This window comes from Podarcis raffonei, chromosome 9, assembly GCF_027172205.1.
Source record: "Podarcis raffonei isolate rPodRaf1 chromosome 9, rPodRaf1.pri, whole genome shotgun sequence".
In the NCBI taxonomy this organism is placed as follows: Eukaryota; Metazoa; Chordata; class Lepidosauria; order Squamata; family Lacertidae; genus Podarcis; species Podarcis raffonei.
In genome coordinates, this window is record NC_070610.1 from 80438390 (window position 1) to 80465630 (window position 27241).

At 52.8% G+C, this 27241-nt stretch overlaps 1 protein-coding gene across 1 annotated transcript; it reads left to right on the forward strand.

Annotated features, from left to right (window-relative positions):
* On the forward strand, positions 1-26486 carry LOC128420595 (drebrin-like protein). The gene is made up of 14 exons (XM_053402253.1): positions 1-155; positions 13300-13352; positions 13973-14085; positions 15413-15487; positions 17865-18005; positions 18506-18583; positions 18707-18858; positions 20787-20841; positions 21154-21228; positions 22070-22190; positions 24319-25065; positions 25919-26004; positions 26089-26146; positions 26239-26486. Exons 1-14 carry the CDS (start codon positions 64-66, stop codon positions 26319-26321), a joined length of 1929 nt encoding a protein of 642 aa, XP_053258228.1. The 5' UTR covers positions 1-63; the 3' UTR covers positions 26322-26486.
* The last annotated feature ends 755 nt before the right edge of the window (positions 26487-27241 follow it).

Here is a 27241-nt window from a genome sequence, read left to right on the forward strand (position 1 = left end):
CTGGCTGCCGCCGCGCGGGGAGTCCGGCCGGCCGTCTGTGGGGCGCCGTCGGGGGTCGTGGAGATGGACAGCGGCGGCGTCAACCTGGAGAAGCACAGCCTGGCGCTGCTGGCCGCCAAGGGCGACGTGGCGAGCGGGAGAGCGGCCGCCAGCTGGTGAGTGAGTGGGGGGCGCAGGGGGGCGTCGGGAGAAGCCCCGCGGGACCCACGTCTGGGGGCGGCTGGGGAGGAGGAGGGGTGCTTCCCAGGGCGCCCCTCTGGGTGCCAGCCCGCCCTGAGAAAGAAGGGAGGGGCACCGCCAGGCGCAGGCCCGTCGAGTGCCCACTCGCTGCCAGGCAGCCATGGGGAGCCTTGCGGGACGGGAGGAAGCCGGGAGCCCCGACGGGAGATCTGCACGCCCCTCCAGCAGCTCCAGAAAGGCAGGGCTGCTGAGGTTGCCCCCTGGGATCGGGGCCCTACACTCCCCCTCCAAGAACGAGGAGGAGGCAAGGCCGCCCCCTCCATGAAAGGCAGCTGGGGGGCGCCCCAAAGATCCGTCCAAGGGGGACTCCGCAAAGGCAGCCTGTGCCCAAGCCTCGCTTCAGGCCAGGGCTCCTTCGCCAGCGTTTGCCAACCAGGTGCCCTCCAGGAGTTTTGGCACCTCCCATCCCAGAATCGTGGCATGGCAGGGCTGGAAGGGATCCCCAAGGGCCATCTAGTCCAACCCCAACCAGTGAGGGTCAGGGATGATGGGAGTTGTAGTCCAGAGTGTCTGGGGAGGCTCACATAGGTTGGCAAAAGGCTGCAGTGGGTAGTGGCATCCTGGCTGAATGACCTGAAATCACAAACAAACCCAAAACAGAGGAAGGTCAGAGAGTCATGGCTGCTCCTCCCCCCCCCCAATGGGAAGGGGGAAATCGAGGCTGCTGGGCGAGGAAGAGGGAGCCCCACGCCAGGCTGGAAGGGATGGGGCAGGATTCGGTCCTTGGGGAAAGCAAAGGTGCCACCTTGCATGGGGAGGGCATTGCCAATGCAGGCTTGCCTATGGGCCCGTCTGTGCCAGGATCCTGTCCTTCTCGGGATGGCCTCTGGGAACCCAGAAAGCAGGATCTGGCCCAACAGAGCCCTGGTGTCTAGTAGCCATGGGTAGCCTTATCTGGGTCATCCGGGACCCCCCACCAGCCCTGACTGCCTAGATATCCTGCCCACAGCCAGTTCAACCAATTCAGTTTTACTCACCTGAATTAGGGGGTGCATTTTGCCTCAAATGTTGGGGGGCGCCTTATAGCTCCCTGGACCCTTTTGCACCCAGGGCCAGGAGCACATACACACCCACACACCCACACACCCACACACCCACACACTGCTGGGCCATCCCATCCCCCTCAGGATCAGGCCCCTCAAGGACTCCTGGCACCTCTTGTTTTGGGTAAATGTCAGGTGCTCTTTGTCACCAGGTGATTAATCCCGGCTGGCCACCTGCCCACCTGCCCTCACCTGGCGGCTGCTTAACTCTTCCCTTCCCTGCCGGCTCTGGCTTAATCCTGCCTCCAAGGACGTCCCTGGAGGAGATGGGGCTGAGGCACCAGCAGCCTCTGCCGTGGGGCTGGCTGTGGGGAGGGCGAGAAGGACACAGGTTATGAAACGGCTGTGGATTTTGGACTTATTTTCCAACCTGCAGAAACCAAGGGGAGAGGCAGCTGGATCCGGCCAGATCAGTCTCATGTCCTCCAGGCAGCACAGTTATATAATCCTGGGGAGTGATGGGAATTTGGGGGCGGGGGGAGGCTGGCAGGAGAAGTGGAGGATGTGGTTTCTGCAGCTGGAGCAAAGATGGTCCCTTTTGCCACCTCGTTTTTGGGGGTCTCAGTGCGAGGTCTTCCGGGGCTCCTGGGTCCTGAATTTATATGTGTCTTGCATTTCTGCCCCACCTGTTACTCCAAGGAGCTCCAGGTGGAATACTTGGTTCTCTCCCCCCCCCCCAATTAATCCTCACAACTGACAACTCAGAGGAAACTCAAAGCAAAAATTTGCGGGAAAATGGGATGGTTATAGAAGACATTTTCAAAAATACAAGAATAGTTTAGCATTCGAGTGACAGAGGTACTAAAAGGAGATGGACAAGAATTAAGGATTGATTATGTTTTCAGAATGTATTGGAAAATTTATATAGAAAGGTTTATTGTTTTGTGTACATTCGATTGTAAGAGAAAATGTCTGCAAAGGGACTTGACAGGAAGTCAAAGTTGAAGAAAAGATTTTGGAAGATGAAAGGGGGGAAAATATTTACTTTCATTATTATCATTTTGTGCGCGGGTGTGTGGGTGTCTGCACATATGTGTGTTTTTGTATGGAATGTTTGGGAGGAAATAAGACGGTAAATAAACTAAATATTGATGCATGTAATTTTTATTTCTTCATTATATTTAGTGGTAGTATGGCTGTATTGTTTTTTGAAACATAAAACCACTCAATAAAAATTATTTAATAAAATAATAAAATCCTAACAATACCCTTGAAAGCTAGGCTAGGCTGAGAGGCAGGGACAGCTCCCAAGGTCACCCAGTGAGTTTCCTGGCAGAGTGGGGGATTCGAACCCTGGTCCCACACTCTAAGCATGGCGGCATCGCGCCGGCTTCGCCCTCCACCCGCTTGGCTTTCCTGAGGCCTCCAGGCAGAGGCGCTGTGTTTGCCTGCGCATGTGAGCGCATGTTGCGCGTGGAGTCCTCTCCTTTCTGCCCTGGGAGAGGCAGCGCTGCCATGTCTGCAGATACTCACCCCCCCATGCCAGCGAAAGGGGGTGGGAATCTTTGGGGAGGGAAAGGGCAGCCCTAGACCAAGGCTCAGCTTCAGAATGGGGCTGGGCTTGGGGGGAGAGGGAGAGACCCAGCCCGATGGGCGGGGTACAAATAATAAATTATTCTTATTCTTATTTGCTATGGGCTGCCCAGGTGGAGGCAACTGGAACCCCCAGCAGGAAGTTCTTAGCGGTGGAATCCAGCCAGGCTGGCTCTGGTTCTCAGCAACAAAAGAAGGCTTGCCTTACCTGCCCGGACAGGTGTGCCTCAGGTGTGTGGCTGTGCCTCTCCTGGGGAGGGCAGGGGCTTCTCTGGGCCTCCGTGAGGGTGCACTGCCCACTTTCTGGCAAGGACCAGCCGACCTGCCTTGCCTCCTCCCACCGACCTGAGAGATCTGGACATGCCCTTCAGAGCTCAGGCCGCCAGCCCTGTTGGTAGCGCCAGGGCTCAGAAAAGAGCATCCCTGAGCATGTGCAGAATGCCTTTCCCTTCGGAGCGTGCTGAGGGAACCCCTGGGCCTGCTGCCTCTGGCTTTGTGTCCCAGGTGGCGGCAGGCAGGCGGTCTGGCCTTGTGGGTGCCAACATAGGGGGCATTCAGGACCACAATGGCCCCTTCGAGGCATTTGGTGCCTAGTTCAAATCCTGCTTGGGGTTTTCTGATGGGGACATCTAGTTGGCTCCCCGTGAGAACAGGATCCTGGACCAGTTGGACCACTGGCGTTTCAGGTGGCGGAGAGACCGCTCTTCGGCTCCGCTGGGAACCTGCCCTCAGGATCTTCCTCCTGAGGTTTTTGGGGGGCTTGCGGTGCCCTTGCAATGCCCCCCCTTTCCTCCGAGAAGCTGGATTCTCCCCTAAGGGCTGAATCCCGCTTGCTCTCGGAAGAACGATTCTCCTTCCGTTCTTACGCTGTTCCACCATCTTCCCAGGCAGACCAGAGGGCAGCGGTGTCCTTGCCCCCGCTTCTGGCCGGCTGGGGGGGCTCCAAGCCCCTTTTAGCCTTTCCTGTGGGGCTCCATCCTGCCCCGGCCAGAAGAGGGGCATCAGCCAAGCCCCCCTCCCATTGCAGCATCCGTGACACACGTCTCATTTATCTATTGCAAAGAGTTGAAGGTGGCATGCGCCGTTCTCCGTCCCCACAACAACCCGCAGTGAGCAGATTTGAACCCAGGTCCCGGCGCAACACAATCAGGCCGGATCTCTGAAGTGACAGAGCTCAGCCTCTGGCTCCCATGCCCTCCCCTTCTTCCCCAAATGTTTCTTCGTCTGAGCGCTGAGTGCCTGGGCTGGGTGTGCAGGCTGTAACAGGATCCGGTGCAGACGGGGAAGGAGGGCCGCAGGGAGGCTGGCGGGAAAAGCCTTTCATGCGCTGCCAGCCCCATCACCTCACCCTCATGCCCTGAAGGGGAGGCTGCACCCAGTTGCAGAATTATTGCTAGCAGTAGGAACTGTAGCGGGGAGGTGTGTGTGGGGGGGGTTGTGACCAGCAGTGGGGCCCAGCCCCACAGTAGGGGGTGAAGGATCTGGGGCAGGAGGGGGGGTCTCTCAGTTAGTGGAGAGCATAAGATTAGCCAGCTGGAACAGGCCAGGGGCCCACCTAGTGCAGCACCCTGTTCTCACAGGGGCCGACCAGATGGGGAACTCGTAAGCAAGATTCGAACACAAGAGCCCTCTCCCCTCCTGGGGTTTCCAGGAATGCGCATTCAGAAGCATCACAGTGGAGGCAGACAGCCATCCATACGATACAATTCTTGTTGTTGATCATTAGTTGTTTAGTCGTGTCCGACTCTTTGTGACCCCCTGGACCAGAGCACGCCAGGCCCTCCTGTCTTCCACTGCCTCCCGCAGTTTGGTCAGACTCATGCTGCTAGCTTCGAGAACACTGTCCCACCATCTCGTCCTGTCGTCCCCTTCTCCTTGCATCCTCCATCTTTCCCAACATCAGGGTCTTTTCCAGGGAGTCTTCTCTGCTCATAAGGTGGCCAAAGGATTGGAGCCTCAGCTTCAGGATCTGTCCTTCCAGGGAGCACTCAGGGCTGATTTCCTTCAGAATGGAGAGGTTGGATCTTCTTGCAGTCCACGGGACTGTCCCATACAGAACAATGAAATTGAAAAATCTACATAAGACATTCAAAAACCCCTAAAAACTCTGAAACCCCATTTAAAAATACAACATATAGAGACTCCTTATACTGCATTTGGAACCAGAATTGCATTTGGGTAGAAACTGTTTCTCATGCGGCTAGTCCTAGTCTTTATAACCCTGGACCTTCTTCCAGAAGGCAGAAGCTGAAAGAGATCATTTCCGGGGTGCGCACTATCCTGCGCTATCTCTGCAGCTTTCTTATGGCACCTGGAAGCATAGATTTGTTCCAAGGTGGGAAGAGTGCACCCAGTTCTCTCCGCAGTCTTTATAACCCTGGACAGCATTGGTTTTTCCCTGGCCGTGCAGCTCCCAAACCACACACACAGGCCATAAGTTAATACACTCTCAACAGTACAATGGTCAAATGCCATCAACAGGTCCTTGGAGAGATTATTTTTCCGGAGGATTCTCAGAAAATATAACCTCTGCTGTGCTCTCTTCACCAGGTCTTTGCTGTTTTCTCCCCAGGTTAAGTCGTCTCTCAACTCCATTCCCAGAAGTCAAAACACCGAGACCTCTTCCACACACTTCCCCCCAGTAATGAGTGGCTGAATATTCAGTTTACATTTCCTAAAGTCCACAATAATCTCTTTTGTTTTCTTTAAGTTAAGGAGTAAGTTGTTTTTTGTTTTTTGTTTTTAGCCCTCTCCTCCTCCATGAATTTGTCTAATTCTCTTTTAAAGCCATCCTTGCCACTTGTGGCAGGGAGTTCCACAGGTTAACCCTGTCCTGAACCTTCCAACCTCCAGCTTCACGGGGCATGCACAAGTTCTGGGAAGCCTTTTTCTCTCTGCGCTCTGTCCATGCTCCTCTCCTGGCCTTTCCCCTAAGCCAAACAGCCCCAAACGCCTCCATCTTTCCTCCTGGGGCTTCTGCCAAACTGTTTTCTCCTTGGAGGGGGCTGGGAGGCAATTGTGTGCCCAGACCAGGGCCTGGACCTAGGGAGGGGGGCTTTGGGGGGGGCTGCGTCCCAAGTGGCTCCTTCCAGAGACCAGGCAGGCCTGCTGGGCTTCCCCTGCCCCCCTGCCTGCCCCATTGTGCTCCTGGGGGGGGTGTTGTTCTGGAGAGGATGCATTTCCTCTCATTCAGGTCCAGATGCTGGGGGGGGGAGGGCTGCTCCCTCGGCCGAGACCTATAGGAAGTCAGGGCGGGGAGGGGCAGTTAATTGGTTGGTTTAATTAATTAAATTGATTTAATTAATCAAGGGGGCGTGCATGGTTCTCCCCCTTCTCACTTAACCCCCACAACGACCCTGCGAGGCAGGTTAGGAATTTCAACATAACAATTTATCAAAAATACATCATCCTCATTCCCCCCCCATTTCCTCCTCCCCCTCCCCAAAAAGGAAAAAAAAACCCTCCCCACACTTCCCTCAGCTCCTCTCTCTGGTTTCTCAGCACATTTTATTCTCTGCATATTATAAAATTGTAAAGATCCTTAATTAACCTATCAATATGTTACCAAGAAAAAATTTGTGTATGTTTATTCAAAACCTGCCAAGGAGTCCAGTTAATAATAATAATAATAATAATAATAATAATAATAATAATAATAATAATAATTTATTATTTATACCCCGCCCATCTTGGCTGGGCTTCCCCAGCCACTCTGGGCAGCTTCCAACCAAATATTAAAATACAATAATACAGTTCATTTTGTTGTTTCTTTAAGTACTTTGTAAAAGGTTCCCATTCTTCTTTAAAGTCACAGTTGTCCTTGTCCCGTAGTTTGTGTGTCAATTTCGCCAATTCCGCGTAATCCATCAGTTTCTCTTCCCACAGTTCTTTCCTCGTTCTTCCATCCTTGTGCTATTAAGACTCTTGCCGCCATGCATAAATATATTTCTGAATTTCCTTGGCTGGTCTTTTCCTACAATCCCTGGGGGAGACCATTTCGGAGCATGGAGGGCCCCCAAACTCTCCTGGCTCAGGCTGTGGCCTCTCCTCTCCGCAAGGGGCTCATCCTTTGGCGAAACTGTCGGCCAGCAAGCCTTGCAACATCCTCAATGCGATGCATTCTGTGCATTAACGATGTGCTGCTTGAAAAAGGATTTCCGCTGCCAGATTCTTTGGATACCCCAAAGCTCCTTGAGACTTCGCTCGCTGCCTCCCCCGCCCCCCTGGGCTCCATCTGCGGCTGCCTTAGGAGGCACATAGGCGCATGGATCCAGCCCCCTCTTCTCACGGTGGCCAAGCAGAGGCCCCCATGGGAAGCCCGCAAGCAGGATTCGCACACAAGACCCTTCTCCCCTCCTCTGGTTTCCAGAAGCTGGCTTTCCTTTTTTTTTAAATAAATGTTTATTAAGATTTTATAAAACAAAAAGATCATCATTTCAAATAAATCAATCGATTAGATAAAGCCCAAACAAAAAACAAAGAACAGAAAAACAAGAAAAAATACACACTTAACAAAAAAGAAAAAGAAGAAAAAAGAAAAATCCACTTTTTAAATTTCAAGATTCCATGCCCCTCTGTCCTGACCTCCTCACATCTCTCTTTTTTGTGTTCCTCTTTGTTCCATCAAATTCAGCAAGTTCTGACCCTTTTTCAAACCTTACTTATAATTATATATTTCTAGTTATTATGTCTCAAATTTCCATTATCTTACTCCACCTTATATACTATGACATAATGTTATTCTGTTCATAACCCCCTTCTCTTTTTTAAAAAAAATTCTTCTTTTCATTCACTTTTAACCAAATCCCACATGCCCTGTTACCTTCACTTCCCACATCATGTTAACACTCAAACATTTTACAATATTTTTGTAAATAGTCCTTAAACTTTTTCCAGTCCTGTTCCATCAATTCTTCTCCCTGGTCCCGGATTCTGCCAGTCATTTCTGCCATCTCCATGTAGTCGATCACTTGCATCTGCCACTCTTCCACGGTGGGCAGAAGCTGGCTTTCCGACGCCTTTCTGCCTCTGACCATGGAGGTAAAGCAAGGCCCTCGTGGCTAGGAGCCGGCTCCCCTCCATGAATTTATTATTATTATTATTATTATTATTATTATTATTATTATTATTATTATTATGTTTTATTTATACCCAACCCTCCCCAGCCAAGACTGGGCTCAGGGTGGCAAACACCAGATATAAAACAATTGATTGCAATACAATTTAAAAACAAGATTAAAATACAGCATTAAAACATTAAAATACAGACTCATTTCAATGGGAACTCAAATCAAAAACTTTTTTGGGGATGAAACCTTTTTTTTAAAAAAATAGTATTTATTGAAGTTTTAAGGTTACAAAAAGAAAAAAGAAGAAACACCAAATTAAACAAAAGCAAAACAACACATCACAATAAAAAACAGAAAAATAGAAACAATTAAAAACCAAATCGAACCTTCCCATAACTTGTCTTTCATTTGCTTATTTCCCTGACCTCCTCACACCTCCCTTTTTTGTATTCTAAGTCAATTATCCATTTCAGCAAATCCTTTCCCTCTCTTCAAATTTTTATCCTGAAAATTTATCTTGATATTAATATAAGTTTACTTTCCCTCCTTTCACCAATTAACAGTCTATTTTTCTTAAATCTTTGTTACATTTTTGCTAGAATCACATAAGTTCATTCCAACATCATTCTAACATTCATTAATTTTACAATGTTTTGGTAAGTAGTCTTTAAATTTCTTCCAATCTTCTTCCACCGACTCTTCTCCCTGGTCTCGGATTCTGCCAGTCATTTCTGCCAATTCCATATAGTCCATCACCTTCATCTGCCATTCTTCCAGAGTGGATAAGTCTTGTGTCTTCCAATGCTTTGCGATGAGTATTCTTGCTGCTGTTGTAGCATACATAAAGAAAGTTCTGTCCTTCTTTGGCACCAATTGGCCGACAATGCCCAGAAGAAAGGCCTCTGGTTTCTTCAGGAAGGTATATTTAAATACCTTTTTCATTTCGTTATAGATCATCTCCCAGAAAGCCTTAATCCTTGGGCATGTCCACCAAAGGTGAAAGAATGTACCTTCAGTCTCATTACATTTCCAACATTTATTATCAGACAAATGATAAATTTTTGCAAGCTTGACTGGTGTCATGTACCACCTGTAGATCATTTTCATTATATTCTCTCTTAAGGCATTGCATGCCGCGAACTTCATACCTGTGGTCCATAACTGTTCCCAGTCAGCCAGCATAATGTTATGTCCAACATCTTGGGCCCATTTAATCATAGCAGATTTCACCGTTTCATCCTGAGTGTTCCATTTCAGCAGCATTTTTTGGGGATGTAACCTGACCAAGGAAGTAGAGTAAGGCCATCATGGCTAGAAGCTGTTAGTAGCCAGCTCCCCTCCATGAACTTGTCTGTCTTTTGTCATTTATTTCTTCTCCTCCACCTCCTTCTTGAAATAAAATTTTATTTGATTTTCTGAAATATAAACATACAACAAAAACAATTCCCAATCTTAATTACTGAAATTACTCCGCCTGACTTCCCCCCGTCCCTTCCATGCATCCTATCAAATTTATTTTCAACTGCATATCAATACTTCTGCAATTTTTCATCTTCCTTAAATTATCTAGAGTCATACCTCATGTTACGTCCGCTTCATGTTAACGTTCTTTCAGGTTATGTCCCGCAGCGACCCAGAAGTACCGGAAAGGGTTACTTCCGGGTTTTGTCGCTCGCGCATGCGCAGAAGCACAAAATGACGTCACACGCATGCGCAGAAGAGGCAAGTCACAACCTATGCGTGCGCCGCTGCGGGTTGTGCTCTTTTCATGTTGCGAACGGGCCTCCAGAAGGGATCCCATTCTCAGCCAGAGGTACCACTGTATGTAAAGGTAAAGGGACCCCTGACCATTAGGTCCAGTCATGGCCGACTCTGGGGTTGCGGCGCTCATTTCGCTTTACTGGCCAAGGGAGCCGGCGTACAGCTTCCGGGTCATGTGGCCAGCATGACTAAGCCGCTTCTGGCAAACCAGAGCAGCGCACGGAAACACCGTTTACCTTCCCGCCGGAGCGGGACCTATTTATCTACTTGCACTTTGACGTGCTTTCAAACTGCTAGGTTGGCAGGAGCAGGGACTGAGCAACGGGAGCTCACCCCATCGTGGGAATTCAAACCGCCGACCTTCTGATCGGCAAGCCCTAGGCTCTGTGGTTTAACCCACAGCGCCACCCACGTCCACTGTATACATTCTGTTACATTACAAGTGTGTTTAAAATCCTGCTCATGTTTTGACCCGTTTGCAATGATTTTGTATATACATTATAAGCATATCCCATTCTTTTTTAAAATTTCTTGTCTTCTTGGTTCCTGAGCTTCCCCGTTAATTTTGCCATTTCGGCTTAGTCCCTCAACTGGATTTGCCATTCTTCTCTGGTCGGGGTTCTCTCTTCCTTCCATCTCTGGGCTAATAGCATCCAAGCGCCCATGAACAGTTTCCATTGGTCGTCTGAGCTATCTGAGTCGCTGGCCTTGGCTGCCTCCTGTGGCAGGGAGTTCCATAGTCCAACTCTGCGCTGTGTAATAATGCCATGCCGTTGCTGCCTGTTTCATGGGCGTGCTGCCTTCCTGGACACGTTGCTTTTTGCTGCATTTCCCCCCGCATCCCCTCCCCCCTCCCCGCCACGTCCCTGAACCTCAGTCAGCCCCTTTTGCCTGCCTGTAACTGGCACTGCTGCCAACCTGGGCACTGAGATCCTGTGAGAGTCATGTGTGAGTGCCTGGAGGCGGTTGGAGGATGGATGGCGGCTAATGGATTGAGGTTGAATCTTGACAAGACAGAAGTACTGTTTTTGGGGGACAGGAGGCAGGCGGGTGTGGGGGACTCCCTGATCCTGAATGGGGTAAATGTGCCTCTGAAGGACCAGGTGTGCAGCCTGGGAGTCATTTTGGACTCACAGCTGTCCATGGAGGCGCAGGTCAATTCTGTGTCCAGGGCAGCTGTTTACCAGCTCCATCTGGTACGCAGGATGAGACCCTCCCTGCCCACAGTCTCGCCAGAGTGGTGCATGCTCTGGTTATCTCCTGCTTGGACTACTGCAATGCACTCTATGTGGGGCTACCTTTGAAGGTGACCCGGAAACTACAACTAATCCAGAATGCGGCAGCTAGACTGGTGACTGGGAGCAGCTGCCGAGACCACATAACACCGGTTCTGAGAGATCTACATTGGCTCCCAGTATGTTTCCGAGCACAATTCAAAGTGTTGGTGCTGACCTTGAAAGCCCTAAACGGCCTCAAAGGCCCAGTATACCTGAAGGAGCGTCTCCACCCCCATCGTTCAGCCCGGACACTGAAGTCCAGCGCCGAGGGCCTTCTGGTGGTTCTCTCCATGCCAGAAGTGAGGTGACAGGGAACTGGGCAAAGGGCCTTCTCGGTGGTGGCGCCCGCCCTGTGGAACGCCCTCCCACCAGATGTCAAAGAGAACAATAACTACCTGACATTTTGAAGACATCTGAAGGCAGCCCTGTTTAGGGAAGTTTTTAATGTGTGACATTTTAGTGTATTTTTGGTCTTTGTTGGAAGCCGCCCAGAGTGGCTGGGGAAACCCAGTCAGAAGGGCGGGGTACTACTACTACTACTAATAATAATTAGATGGGCAGCCAGCTGTGTGGGTTTGGGGCTCTGTGGGTTCCACTCCGCAGGGCTGTTGTTCCAGTTCCCTTTCTTCTCATGCATCCATCCTGAAGGGTTTGGAATGAGCCTGGCTGTAGTTTCCCAAGGAAGCCTCGGAACGTGCCCCTTGGGGGGCTGCATTTGGAGCCTGGGCCCTCGGGAGGGGCTGCAGGTGGAAGCTCAAGCCAAAGGGAGGGGGGAATAACAGATTTGGATATTCCACAAAAGAGGAAGGGTATCTTTTAATATGCGACGGCGGCAGCAAGAGTTTTGATCGTAGCAAAATGGAAGAGTAATGAAATCCCCTCTATTCAAGATTGGATCCAAAAGCTGACAATATGCTGAATTAGATGGTTTATCAGAAAAAATAAAGAATAAATCAAAACAGGAATTTGTTTCTAAATGGGAGGTTTTAAAAGAATATCTTAAAAATAAATATAGTAGTTTAAATTCTGTTGCAGCATTCGAGGAACTTCAGTAATAGTTGCAAGGTAGATATAAGAAATTAGATTTAATGAGAATAAGTTTAATTATGAAAAAAATGTGTATTGGCAATAAGTAATATGAATTTGAAGTATGGAATAGACGGGAGGTTGGGTCTTTAGTGTTAAGACCAATAGATGTTTTATTGTTTGCTAAGAATATCATGTGTCTATGGTTATTTTTGTAATTTGTGTGTAATTTGGTATTTGTGTTTTTTGTCTGTTTGTTTTTCTTGGTGTATAAATAAAAATTTAAAAATAAAATAAAAAAACAAAGGGAGGTGGGCAGTGGGGCTAGACTGCTTGTGGGGAAGCAAAGAGTTGTGGGGCTTGCAAAGTGGCTCGGAGGCCTTCCTTGCCACCACGAGAGCATCGAGGCGCAAGGGAGAGGCAGAGAGGAGAGCCCCCCCCCCACTATGTCTTCAGCTCCTAAGGTTGGACTACGATACGATATGATACGATACAATAATCTTTATTGTCATTGTCCCATACAGAACAATGAAATATCTTCTTAAGATAATCAAAAACCAACAAGCCTGCTATCTCAGCTATCCCAACCTGGCTAGCCCCCTAAAAACTTCCATTTTAAAATACAATATACTCCCATAAAAGGTAAAGGGACCCCTGACCATTAGGTCCAGTCGTGGCCGACTCTGGGGTTGCGGCGCTCATCTCACTTTACTGGCCGAGGGAGCTGGCGTTTGTCCGCAGACAGTTTTTCTGGGTCATGTGGCCAGCAGGACTAAGCCGCTTCTGGCGAAACCAGAGCAGTGCATAGAAACGCTGTTTCCCTTCCCGCTGGAGCGGTACCTATTTATCTACTTGCACTTTGACGTGCTTTCGAACTGCTAGGTTGGCAGGAGCAGGGACCGAGCAACGGGAGCTCACCCCGTTGTGGGGAAGTCCTAGGCTCTGTGGTTTAACCCACAGCGCCACCTGCATCCCTAGAGACTACCTTACACTGTGTTTAAAACCAAAATCGCATTTGAATAGAAAGTGTTTCTCAGGCGGCTAGTCCTAGTCTTTATAACCCTGTACCTTCTTCCAGAAGGCAGAAGCTGAAAGAGATCATTTCCGGGGTGCGCACTATCCTGCGCTATCTCTTCAGCTTTCTTATGGCACCTGGAAGCGTAGATTTGATCCAAGGTGGGAAGAGTGCACCCAATTATTCTCTCCGCAGTCTTTACAACCCTGGACAGCATTGTTTTTTCCCTGGCCGTGCAGCTCCCAAACCACACACACAGACCCTCGGAGCTCCCTTCCAATTCTGCGATTCTGTGCTTCTGTAATGGGACACCCTTCTTTCTGTCTCCTGCCCAGGGCTCTCTTTTCCTACGAAAAAGCCAATGAGCTGAAGCTCCTGGACTCTGGAGGTAAGACTTTGAAGCCCCTGGATAATTCTGCAGCCCGTGGCTCTTCTCCCTTGTAGGGACCAGGGACCCCGTCTCTCAAGGACTTCTCTGTGAGGCCCTGGCCCTGGAGCCAGGCTGTGCTGGGCTGCTTCTGGCAGGGGCCAGGGGGTGCAAACCCTTGCAGAGCTCCCGGCACCACCTTGGAGCCAGCACCTCTGGCCCTGGGGCCTGCTCAGCAATCCTGCCCTTCCTTCTCCTTCTAGAGGCAGTGAGTTCCGCAGGACCTGCTGCTCAGGATGCCAGTGTCTCTTGGGGTGGGGCATTGTTTTGTTGTTGTTGTTGGGATCAAGGTTTAATCTTGCAGGTGCTTAATTTTTGCCGTTACCGGTATGGACTTTTCTGTATTTATAACGTTATTTTGATTGTTTAATGTATATTGTATAATTATTTGTTACATGTATCTCAAACGAGGCTCACAAAGCATGTATACTTCTTGGGATGTTTTGGTTTGCTTCTGGCTACTCTGGTAACATTTCCGAAATTCCCTAGTTGAGCGTGGTTTAACTATGGAAAGGCGACTTGCAGAGAAGTGAAGGTGATTTGGATGTTTGCTCCTTCCCTCTCCCCGCCTCCCTTTCCAGCCGGGGGTCCTGATGAGCTGGCCAGGCGCTTCCAGAGCGGCAGCGTCATGTACGGCCTGTGCCGCCTCCCAGATGCCGCCACGGGGCAGCCGCACGTGGTCCTCATCAGCTGGGTGAGTCGGGGGTCTGCCCTGGCAGGGGGTCTTCTCAGGAGGGCGGCTGGGTCCCCGTTGCACAGAAAAGGGCTTTTAAACTTGTGAATAAATGACTTGAGTGCTCAGGGTGAGCCAGGGGCGCCAAGGTGCCCCCCACATTAAGCACCCACCCCGCCCCCACCTGGCATGCCAGCGTTCACCCAGGGACGGCGTAGGATGGCGGCCCCTTCAATATTGGGAGGGCTCAGCCCCCCGCCCAGAAATATTGAGGGGCCTGAAGCCCCTTCCGCACCCTAGAGTTGGGCTGAGCATTACGCTGATGACACAAGACTGTGGAACTCCTTGCCACAGGAAACAGAGGAGGGGAGAGGGTTGCCCTTGGGCCTGGATCCTGTTTGCCTGCAAGTTTCCCACCGGGGCATCTGGTTGGCCACTGTGAGGACAGGATCCTGGACCGGCTGGTCCCCCGGGGGCCTGATCCGGCAGACTCGTCCTGCGTTTCCCCGTTCCCCTGCACAGCCTCTGCCTGCGTTGTGGGAACCGCAAAACCGCTCTCCTCCCCAGTGGGCTCAGAGACTGGGGGGGGGTTGTGGGGGGGTTGCTGGGATCTGGCTGGACTCCCGGGGTGGCAACCCCCCACCCTACTTGCTACTTCCTGCCAGGCTCCTGGGAGGGGGGGGTGACTCCTGGAAGGGAGCCACGCAAGAGCCAGGGACCTCCTTCTCTGGCTCCTCCTCTTGCTGCCCGTACTTCTGCCAAGTGCTGGCGTCTTCAGAAATCCCAGCGGTGAATTCTGCAATGGGGTCAACCTCCTAATGAGCCCCTCTGCGGAGGAACAGGGCTAATGGGCATGTGCAGAGTGCACGCACCCCTTCGCGGTTGCCATCGGATTCCAGGTGCCCCCAAGGGACACCCATGCGCAGGATCCAAGCACAAGAGCAACTTTCCCCTCTTGCAATTTCCCGCAACTGGCATTCAGAGGCATTGCAGAGCCATTAGTGGCCCAAACCGCTCAACCCTTTCCTGATCCAAAATGTCCTGGATTTTATGAAGGGGACCTCAAAGGCCATCCAGCCCAACCCGCTGCGGATGCAGGAACCCCCCTTCCTACGCCCGCCTACCTGAGAGGCGGGCCCCCTTGAGAAACCTCCGGGCGAAGCAGAGCCCTTTTCTTTCCCTTCCCAGCCCCCAGCCTTGCCAGGAATTTCTCGGTCTGGGCAGCTGCACTGCGAGCGGCAGGCCAGCTCCCTAGATTTGGGGCCCCCTCTCTTTAAATCGTGCTGCTTTGCCCCAGGGGCCTTTGGGGAAAGGCGTCTGAGCTTCTGCCCCTTCTCTTTGGCACCAGGTTGGCGAGAAGGTCTCAGAGCAGCAGAAGCAGGCCTGTGCCGGGCACCTGCCAGCCATCCGAGCCTTTTTCAAGGTGAGCCGCCAGCATCCATCAGAAATGGCCGTTTCCCCTGGGTGGGGAGTGAGGAAGGGGCTGCCCCAGACCTCCCTGCCCCCCTCCCTGCCTGCCGGAGTCAGTTTTGGACAAGTCCCTCGCTTTATGCACCCCCTCGCCCAGCTTGTCCGGACTTTTGGGCTGGGCTGCCATCAGTATGCTGATGACACCCAACTCTATCTGTTGATGGACGGCCATCCTGACTCGGCCCCAGACACACTGACCAGATGCCTGGAAGCTGTGGCTGGATGGTTACGTGGGAGCCGGTTGAAGTTAAATCCTGCGAAGACAGAGGTCCTCTGGCTGGGTTGGGAGGTTTTGGGATTGGGGGGGCAACTCCCATCTCTTGCGGGGGTGCAATTAGTGCCAGCACCGTCTGTTAAGAGTTTGGGTGTAATCTTCGACACCTCCCTTTCCATGGAGGCGCAGATTGCGGCTATAACAAAAGCTATAACATTTTTTCATCTCTGCCAAGCGAAGCAGTTGGCCCCTTACCTCTCTCGCCCTGACCTAGCCACTGTGATCCACACGACGGTCACCTCCAGACTGGATTATTGTAACTCGCTCTACGTGGGGCTGCCCTTGAGACTGACCCAGAAACTCCAGCGGGTGCAGAATGCTGCAGCGAGACTCCTTACAGGGTCTTCGCTGCGGGGTCACATTCACCCGGTGCTATACCAGCTGCACTGGCTCCCGGTGGAGTACAGAATCAGGTTTAAGGTGCTGGTTTTAACCTTTAAAGCCCTATACGGCCTAGGACCCTCGTACCTACGGGACCGCCTCTCCTGGTATGTCCCACGAAAGACCTTACGGTCTTCAAATAAAAACATCTTGAAGATCCCGGGCCACAGAGAGGTTAGGCTGGCCTCAACTAGAGCCAGGGCTTTTTCGGCTGTGGCTCCGACCTGGTGGAACACTCTGTCACAAGAGACTAGGGCCCTGCGGGACTTGACATCTTTCCGCAGGGCCTGCAAGACGGAGCTGTTCCACCCGACCTTTGGCCAAGGCACAGTCTGACCCCCTCCTTTGGTAATTCTCACAGAACTCCAGTGGTTGCCATTAATTTGATTTGAACTGATTTTATAATGAAATGATTTTAGAATGTTTTGTTATTTTACTGTTGTTAGCCGCTCTGAGCCTGGCTTTGCCTGGGGAGGGCAGGATATAAATAAAATTTTATTATTATTATTATTATGATGATGGAGGATCCTGACCCCCACACCCCGGGAGTGTGGGAAGGGGAAAGCGCTTGCCCCCTTTTTGATCCTCAAGAGGAGACAGCTGCTCCTCCAGCTCTTCTCTCTCCCTGCCCCCCCAATAGCTTTGCCTCCCAGGCTTCCTCCTCGCAGCCGGAAGGGACCCAGCTGCAAACATCTGGTTCCCAAGAGGTTCTACATTCCAGGAATCTGAGGCTGGAATGAGTTTTCTCCCAGGCTGCCATCCCAGACACTCCCTCTATCGCCCTGGCAACTGTCTGGGAATTGGCAGGCTCAATGGCAAGAGGGAGGTGCCCCCCCCCGGCCTCTCTCATGCCACACCTTCTAGGCCAGGGGTAGGCAAACTAAGGCCCGGGGGTCGGATCCGGCCCAGTCGCCTTCTAAATCTGGGAATCTAAGTCCGGGAATCAGTATGTTTTTACATGAGTAGAATGTGCCCTTTTATTTAAAATTCATCTCTGGGTTATTTGTGGGGCATGGGAATTAATTCATTATTTTTTTTTTGAAAATATAGTCCGGCCCCCCACAAGCTCTGAGGGACAGTGGACCAGCCTCCTGCTGAAAAAGTTTGCTGACCCCTGTTCTGGGCACTCCCAAAGTATTCGGGGGGGGGGGGAGAAGGATCCTGAGTTAGAATGCACTTTCTGGGCAAAGGCTCCCCCTTCCCACCTCGTGCTTCCTAAGAGACTCCTATAGTTCATAGGGACCCCCAAGGGGCATCTAGTCCAGCCCCCAGGAATCGCAACTAAGGCACCTCTGACATGGCTCTCCATCCTCTCCAACGAAGGAGAATCCACCACCTTCTGAAGGAGTCCGTTCCACCGTCTCTTACCATCGGAAGGTTTTTAATATTGAGCCGGAATCTCCTTTCTCCCAATTTGAACCCATCAGTTTTGGTCCTGCAAGGAACACACTCTGCACATGCTCAAGGGCACTGTCACCTTCCCGTTTTCAGGGCCGGGTCTTCCCTGCCCCTTTTCCCTGCTCTCTTCTCGCTGGGCTGCCTCCTTCTCCCTGGCAATGGAGGCCTGGATGTGCATTTGGGGATTGTGGCCCCCCACTTGGGGGAGGCTGATGCTGTGTGCCCCCCCAGCCCCGGGTGAGAGTGCCCAGTGCTTCCCCTCTGCTCCCCCCTGCAGGAAGCCCGCCTGGTGGTGAAGGCGTCCCGAGCCGAGGAGGTGACCCAGGAGGGGCTGAGACGCTCGCTGCCCCTGGCTGCCCCGCCAGGAGGTCCTGAGGCCGCGAAGAAGGTGCCGCTGGGTGACCCTCAGGAGCTGGTGGTAAGGAGGAGCCAGGGGGTCCCTCGGGTGGGGAGGGGCAGCCAGCGCCCCAGGGGATCGGGCCCGGCAGCTGGGGGAGCCTGGAACACCCAGGAGAGAATGGGTTTCCAAATGGCCTGTGTGTGTTTGTAGGGGAGTGCCAGCGGTCGGGGGATGGACAGGTCGCCTCTCCCTGGAGCACATTGTGGCCCCTTGGCATCCAGACGCATCCCTTGTATCAGAGAATTGCAGAGTTAAAAGGGACACCAAGGATCATCTAGTCCAACCCAAGATTGCAGGGGGTTGGACTAGGTGACTCTTGGGGTCCCTTCTAATCCTTCGATTCTATTTAATCTGCACGACAACCCTGAGAGGTGGGTTAGGCTGAGGGGTAATGACTGGCCGCCAAGCAGGATTCAAATCCCCTCCAAGTGGAGATTTGAACCCTGGTTTCTCTCGGGTCCTAGCCTGGTGCTCTAACCACTGTGCCGCACTGCCTCTCCGCCGGTTCTTTCCCCCAGGGCACCAACTACAAGAAGACCAACCCAGCGCTGGAGATCCTCCGTACCAAGAGGGACTCGTTCTGGGCACAGGCGGAGGTGAGGAGGGTGCCAGGGGGAGGCTCTCCTGCCCGCTGGGCACCCCTGGCACAAGGGGGTGCAAGGGGGGTTGGGGGGACCCCTGGCCTGGCCTGACCACACAGCTGCTTGCGCCTCTCCCAGAGGGAAGAGGAGCAGAGGCGGGAAGAGGAGCGCCGCCGGGCGCAGGAGGAGCGGCGGCGCTGGGAACGGCAGCGCATGGAGGAGGAGCGTCGGGAGGCGGCCGAGAGGGAGCGCCGGGTGCAGGAGAAGGAGCAGCTTGTCCAGGAGCAGAGGTGGGTGCTCGGCTTGGGGGGGGGGCTGCAGGGAAACCGGGGCTCTCCCATGTAGTGATCAGGGGGGATTGCTATGAGGAATTACGAACATATGGAGCAAGCCATTGTGTCAGCGATGAAAGCATTGCGTTGACTGGGTTTGAGTCATTAACAATAATTTCTGATCAAATCCCACAAGCCTCTGCATCTTTGCTTTCTCTACACCTGACAGACAGGTGTAGGACACAGAACAGTTGCCGGCTGCTGCACCAGGCATCCTGGGCCATAAAAGATAGTAGGCAGTTTCTTCAATGTGCCCATCCTTGGTTTTGTTAATCTTCTTGTTGTTTAGTCGTTTAGTGGTGTCCGACTCTTCGTGACCCCCTGGACCAGAGCACGCCAGGCCCTCCTGTCTTCCACTGCCTCCCGCAGTTTGGTCAAAATCATACTGGTAGCTTCGAGAACACTGTCCAACCATCTCTTCCTCTGTCGCCCCCTTCTCCTTGCGCCCTCCATCTTTCCCAACATCAGGGTCTTCTCCAGGGAGTCTTCTCTTCTCATGAGGTGGCCAAAGTCTTGGAGCCTCAGCTTCAGGATCTGTCCTTCCAGTGAGCACTCAGGGCTGATTTCCTTCAGAATGGAGAGGTTTGATCTTCTTGCAGTCCATGGGACTCTCAAGATTCTCCTCCAGCACCAGAATCCAAAAGCATCCATTCTTTGGCGATCAGCCTTCTTTATGGTCCAGCTCTCACTTCCATACATCACCACTGGGAAATACCGTATTTTTCGCTCTATTAGACGCACTGGACCATAAGACGCACCTAGGTTTTAGGGGAGGAAAACAAGAAATAAGAAAGCAATGCAAAGCCTCCTGAGCGAAGAGGGAGCGGGGCTATCCCTGAAGCCAGGAGAGCAAGCGGAATCGGTGCGCACCATTCCCTCTTCCCTCCTGGCTTCAGCGAAAGCAAGCCTACTGGCTCCCCCCCACCTCCCACAAGAGCTGCGCGCTCTTTAAAGGGAGCACAGCTCTTGGGGGCTTTTCTGGGGTTTCTTGGGGGCTTTTTCTGGGCAGCGATCCCGCTGGCTGTCCTGGCTTCTTGCTGGACCGCGCTCAGCCTCTCCCAGGCAAAGGAAGCCTTCACCCCCTGCCCGGGAGAGGCTGTGCATGGCTAAGGTTCCCCCAAGAGCTGTGCCCTTCTCCCTCCTCGGGGAAAAGCCCCCAAGAGCCACACACACGCTCCACGCGGCTCTTTAAAGGGAGCGCTGAGCAGAGCCTCCCGCCTGCATTTGCTCCATAAGACGCACACACATTTCCCCTTACTTTTTAGGAGGGGAAAAGTGCGTCTTATAGAGCCAAGAATACGGTATCTCCTTGCCATCCTTCCTCTCCTGTTTACTCCCGTTTATGACCTCTGGAGTTTCCTAAAAGCATTCCTCTTCGCTTCCTCTTTTATTTACCCTGAATTACATATGCACGCTCAAGTAGGAAATTAACTCTTTGTAGTTAAAAGAATTTCTTCTGATTAACTTTGTCCCCACGTGGGGTTTTTTTAAATGCTCAGAGGAAATCTGATTGGTTCTTACGAACACTGTGTAAAAGTTCTTCCGTGAATAAAACGACCTGGGCCCGGGGTGGACAGGAATTATTATTATACACACTCCTCCCAGAGTCTTGCTGGTCTAGCCTCTGTGTGTATTTTATTATCAGAGTCCAATTTCTTTTACTTTGGGAAGGCCTCACTCCCACCCTGGTATTGGCGGGGATGGAGGTGGAACACAGTGCAGTTGGACTGTGGAACTCCCTGCTGCAGGAGGCAGCGATGGCCTGAATTTCCTGAGGAGAGGATTTGGGGAAATTCACAGAGAATAAGGCTAGCAATGGCGTCAAGCCGCGATGGCTCTGCTGAATTTATGCTCCCCCCCCAAAAAAACCCCTCATTTTCCTGCAGGAAACAACAGGCCCAGCTGGAGGCAGAGGAGCGCAGGAGGGAGCAAGCCCGATGGGTGAGTCAGACTGCGGCAGAATCCGCACCCGAGTCCACAGCCGATTGCTGCCTCTGCTTCCGTGGCTTGGCAGCTACCTGGCTCTCATGGGGAGGGTGGAGGGGGGGTGAAGCCTGGCCTCTTTCTGTGGGGCAGGAAGGTGACCCCGGAGGGCCAGGGCGCGGCTGCATGATCAACAGGTGGGGTTTAGCAACTGCCCGGCTGGCAGGCAGGAATCCCACAGGTGACATCTCCTCCAGTTGGGTGGGAGAGGGTTTTCCTGTACGGCAGGGGACCCTCGGCCCCCCCTGACCCCCCGTCTCCCCCAACCAGGAGCAGCAGCAGCAGGAGCGAGAGAAGGCGCTGGCAGAACGGGGTCCCCTGAGCGGCTCCGCTGAGAAGGCCACTGTGAGTGGACAGGGCTGGCCGGGGTTTTGTCTCCCTTTTACTAGAGATTCAGGGTGCATAAAAAGTGTGTAGTTTACCTGTGGAACTCCCTCCCACAGGAGGGCGCGTTTAATTTTTCCACTCTCCCAAAATGAGGGTGCTCAAAAATTGTAACGTGACTTGGGAATTCAAAAGATATTTTGCTTCAGTTAATGTATTTTAGTTTTGCTGAGCAAGTAAAATGCGAATACAGTTGCATAGGATTCATTAAAAACGATCACCAAGTACTTGTAATTAAATTATAAATTAATATTTATTATTATTATTATTAAGCATTCCTTGGCATTTTCAGGAAGTAAGATTAAAACTCTTTGGTTTTCCAAAAGCAGTTTATGTGCCTCTTCATCAGACGTCGACATACCAAGCTAAATATTGCCCAGTCGCAAAAGTAATAGCAAATTTGAATCCCTAACTCCCGAAAACATATATTTTAAGATCCCTCACTGAAAAAATTGCAAAAAAATAAGTTTCACTCCCTAAAATGACACAGAATGCTTCTGAATGGGAAAACACAGGAGGAGAGACTTGCTCTGGTGCTGATTCTGTCGGCGGCTTTCGCACTCGGGTGAAACCCGGATTCTGGACTAGATGAGTCTCTGGCCTGATCCTGCAGGCTCTTTCTGTCCTTCTGCAAGGCGGAAGAGGGGCTTCCAGGGGGGCCTAGCTGGCTTCCACGGGGCCCCCAGGCCCCCGCCTCTCCTCCTGTGGCCCCTGGGCTCCTCCTCCTCCATGGGCCAGATCCTGCGTTGCCCCCCTCCCTGCAAGGCCCCCCCAGCCAGTCCTCTTCTCTTCCTTCCCGCAGGAGGCGGCTGCGCTGGCCTCGCAGCGCCCCCACGACCCCCGAGACTTCTTCCACCAGAGGGAACGCTCTGGCTCGGCGGTGGGGGCCCCAGAGTCGCCTTCTCCCACGGGAGGCCGGCCAGGTGAGTGGGGAACCCCCCAACTTTATTGGGGCGCTTCCTTACAAAGGGGAGGGAGGGAGGTCCTGGCACGTCATGAACGGAGGGGGTGGCAGGGGCTGCCAAAATGCTTCAAGGGTTGTGTGCGAAATGCCAAGCTGGCGTCTGTGGCTGGGTGGGAGGCCGTCTGTTGGGGTTCCTTTGGCTGGGATTCCTGCCAAAGCGGGTTGGACTAGATGGCCTCTGGGGTTCCCTTTCAACCCTAAAATCCTATGGCTCTGGCTTAGGGACCAGGAAAATAGTGGGGGGTTTTTTGGGGGGTGGGGAAGAGCCCCAGGCGCTCCTTCCTGTCCCCTTTCTGGCCGCTACTGGTTCTCCCGATCCTCTTGCCCCAATCCAATAATTAAAAAAACAACTTTCCTGCGTTGAACCGAAAATGGCAGCCCTGGCCGCCTTTGAAAGTCGCAGCTCTTCCTCATCTGGAAAATCTCCCTCTTTAAGCCAGAAAACACGGCCATGTTTCGGTTAGGAGGCAGAAAATACCGGATTTTTCGCTGTATAGGACGCACCCGAGCAAAGGATGCACCTACTTTTTAGAGGAGGAAAACAAGTAAAAAATATACTGAATCAAATCAGTGTCGGGGCTGAAGGGGGAAGCCCGGGGTTTCTCCATAAAGCCCCGGCATCCCCAAGCTAGAACAGTGAGACGCTGTGCAGCGCTCGGTCTCTCTGTTCTGGCTTCGGGGACAGCCTTTCAAGCCTCCGCAGGGCGGCGGGGTGTCTCCACCCCGCTTTGGAGGCTTCGCGTTGCTTTCGCTGAAGCCAAGGAGCCTGCATTCGCTCCATAGGACGCACAAACATTTCCCCTTCATTTTTGGAGGGGGAAAAGTGCGTCCTATAGAGCAAAAAATACGGTACTTTCCCCCACTGCATCTGCCCAGCACCCGGCCGGAAATCTTTTCAGAAAGTTTTGGGTTGCCGTATTTTGGAGAGCGAAAAAGAGGACGCTGTGATGACTCTCGTTTTCAGTATAGAGCAGGCATCCCCAACCTGCGGCCCTCCAGATATTTTGGCACTCCAACTAACATCATTCCTAGCTAACAGGACGCAGTGGTCAGGGATGATGGGATTTGTAGTCCCAAAAACATATGGAGGGCTGAGTTTGGGGGTGCCTGTTAGATAGGCTCTGATCTATTGCGGGGGGAGAAGAGGAAAGCAAGTCTTCAACCACCAGTTACGTCTCATCCAAAAAGTCTAGCCGGAGAAATTTTGGCAAATTTTAAAAATCCACCCGGACAGAAATTTTACCCTGGAAAAAGAGGACATAGAATCATAGAATCCTAGAGTTGGAAGAGACCACAAGGGCCATCGAGTCCAACCCCCTGCCAAGCAGGAAACACCATCAGAGCACTCCTGACATATGGTTGTCAAGCCTCTGCTTAAAGACCTCCAAAGAAGGAGACTCCACCACACTCCTTGGCAGCAAATTCCACTGTCAAACAGCTCTTACTGTCAGGAAGTTCTTCCTAATGTTTAGGTGGAATCTTCTTTCCTGCAGTTTGGATCCATTGCTCCGTGTCCGCTTCTCTGGAGCAGCAGAAAACAACCTTTCTCCCTCCTCTATGTGACATCCTTTTATATATTTGAACATGGCTATCATATCACCCCTTAACCTCCTCTTCTCCAGGCTAAACATGCCCAGCTCCCTTAGCCGTTCCTCATAAGGCATCGTTTCCAGGCCTTTGGCCATTTTGGTTGCCCTCCTCTGGACACGTTCCAGTTTGTCAGTGTCCTTCTTGAACTGTGGTGCCCAGAACTGGACACAGTACTCCAGGTGAGGTCTGACCAGAGCAGAATACAGTGGCACTATTACTTCCCTTGATCTAGATGCTATACTCCTATTGATGCAGCCCAGAATTGCATTGGCTTGTTTAGCTGCCGCGTCACACTGTTGGCTCATGTCAAGTTTGTGGTCAACCAAGACTCCTAGATCCTTTTCACATGTACTGCTCTCAAGCCAGGTGTCACCCATCTTGTATTTGTGCCTCTCATTTTTTTTGCCCAAGTGCAATACTTTACATTTCTCCCTGTTAAAATTCATCTTGTTTGTTATGGCAAGCCTATAATTTTGTCTCTTTTCCCCTCGGATCAGGACCGCCGCGACGCCCTTTCCTCCGCCACCAGCGCAGCCTGACGGAATCAGCCTACATCTTCCGGGGGCCGGATGCTGCCCCTGCCAGGCGCCCATCCGGAGACTTCTCGCCCTCGCCCTCCCCTCGCTCCCCGCAGGCGGCCCCTCTTCCCAGCCCCCGCCTCCCCAAAACCCCACCCGCCGGGAACCAGGACCCTGAGCCCAGAAGCCCCCCACCTCCGGCCCCGGAGAGCAGGACCCCCCTCGCCCCCTCCCCGCCTGGGGGGAGCCCGACCCCACTCCTGGCACCTTCCCTGCTGGACTCAGGGGACCCTGCCAGGACCCAGCCGCTTGCTGAGGCCTTGGCCCCCCTGGAGGCGCTCAGGGGGCCCCCACCCCACACTCTGCCAGCGGAGTCTGGCCCCCAGCCCCCTTTCACCCCGCATGGGGCAGAAGAGACCCCTTGCATTGGCCACAGTGCCGGCATGGAGTCGCCCTCCCTGGGCAGCGCCCCCCGGGCAAAGTCCCCACCTCCAGCCCACGTGCCCCACAGCCTCCCCACGGAAACGGGCTCAGCGGGGTCCTCTGCCTGGGGGGCAGCTTCTCTGCTCGGCAGCCCCCCTGAGGAAGCCCTGCCCCACGCTGAGGCCAGGGACCTCGTCTCCTTCCTGGGCCCCAATCCTGGAGGGCCCCCCATGGCCAGTGCTCCTGAAGTGATGGATGGATGCGAGTTTGTGGCTCCCCCGCTGGGAAAGGATCCTGCGACAGGTCAGAAACCATTCCCACCCCCCACATAGGGGGCAATGCAATGCAAAAAGTCCACATTGCTTGCAGGATGCTGGCCTAGATGGGCCGGATCCTGCAAGGTCTTTCGCTGTTTCTTAGGAGAACCTTCTCTGGCCAAATATGGCTGGAGACCCAGACAGACTGATAGACAGAGCTTCTTGTTTTCTCAGGGCCAGATTTAGGTCTGATGTGGCCCTCAGCTCCTGAAGGTAACGGGGCCCTTTCTATGTCCACCTGTCCTTTGTCCACAACAAATTGTCGCTGTTTTTTTGTGTTGGATATATGCTATCTGGTCATTTATGGACCTCATAGGTATCTCAAGCCATTTGCACATAACAAAATATGTATTTTATCCAAGTAAAAAGCTTTTTATCTTAGATTTTGGAAATGTACGGTACATCCAGGTGTTTTTTTCCTTTAATTTTTTGGGGCCCCCCCAAAAGAGTGGGGCCCTAAGTATAGCTTGTTTAGCTTATACAGTCATACCTCATGTTATGTTTGCTTCAGGTTGCGTCCCGCGGTGACCCAGAAGTACTGGAAAGGGTTACTTCTGGATTTTGCCGCTTGTGCATGCACAGACGTGCAAAATGACATCATACGCATGCGCAGAAGCGGCAAATCGCAACCTGTGCATGCGCAGACGTGGGTTGCGTTCCTTTCAGGTTGCGAATGGGGCTCCGGAACGGATCCCGTCCGCAACCAGAAGTACCACTGTACATAAATCCAGCACTAGGTGTGTGTGTGGGGGGTGAATTGGCGCATGCCTTTTTGTTGGGGGGCGGAAAGGTTGGACGGCAGTGAGACCAGACTCTTCAGCCCCCTCTCCCCTTTGCAGACCCTCCGCCAACACCTGACTCAGCCCCATACTCTGGGTTCAATGGGACGTCCGCCTTGGAAGAGGAGAGCTGGCCCGCAGGGCAGGTAACGCACCTGTGGGCAGGTGGGGCTTGGGGCGGACGAGAAGGGGGCTTGGGGGCTTTTTGCTCAGCGAGTCTCTGCTTCCAGGGGACGCCGTCCGTCAAAGCCAAACTCCCCGAAGAATCAACCTGGGATCCCAGAGCAGGTGGGTCTCCTCTTTCTTCCCTCCCGCCCCCCCGGTGATCTCAGTCCTATTCCACCCCCCCCCCAAAAAAACCACTGCTTGTCTTTCCGCAGGTGGCAGCCAGGCCCCCGTGGCCAATTCCAGAGAGGAGGGCAAGGACCCCTGCCTGCTCACAGGAAGGGCTGGAGAAGACTAGTTCACACAATCATGTGCGCCCCCCATGGACTCCACTCGGCCCCCCCTGCTTGCTTTGGCTTGGATGAGCCCCCTCCTCACCTGCCCACAGCCATCTGCTGCCACCCCCCTCCCAGAAGCAACTCTGCCCCTGCTTTTGTCTTGCCCAATAAAGGAAAAGTGGGAAGCTTGTCTTTGTGGGTCCTCTGTGGGGCAGGACTGAGGAATGCCCCCCCCCAGCCCACAGGGAATGAATTGGGAGGCGGGGGAGAGCTGAGGGTGGAGGGAGGTTTTACAGGGCTCCCCCCACCCTGAAGGGCAGAGCCTTAGGGGAGGCCGAGGGAAGGCAGTGGCTCTTGCCTGCGAACTGGGGGCTTTAACCCCCCAGGACTGGGGGCTGGGACTGTCTCCCCCTTTGAGCTTGTGATGCAGCAGCAAAAAAGGCGAATGCGATTCCAGGCTGCGTCAACCAAAGTCAAGGGTCTTGAGATCCAGGGAAGAAATAGCATTGCTCTTTTCCGCCTTGGTCAGAGCGCAGCTGAGGTTCTGGGTGCCTCAGTTTAAGAAGGGTATGGACAAGCCAGAAGGAGGGAAACCAGGAGGACCAAGGCTCTGGAAACCAAGACGTATGAGGAATGGTTGAAGGAGCTGGGGATGTTGAGCCTGGAAAAGAGGAGCTACGATGATGTTGTTGTTTAGTCGTTTAGTCGTGTCCGACTCTTTGTGACCCCCTGGACCAGAGCACGCCAGGCACTCCTGTCTTCCACTGCCTCCCGCAGTTTGGTCAAACTCATGCTGGTAGCTTCTATGACACTGTCCCACCATCTCATTCCCTTCTCCTTGTGCCCTCCATCTTTCCCAACATCAGGGTCTTTTCCAGGGAGTCTTCTCTTCTCACGAGGTGCCCAAAGTCTTGGAGCCTCAGCTTCAGGATCTGTCCTT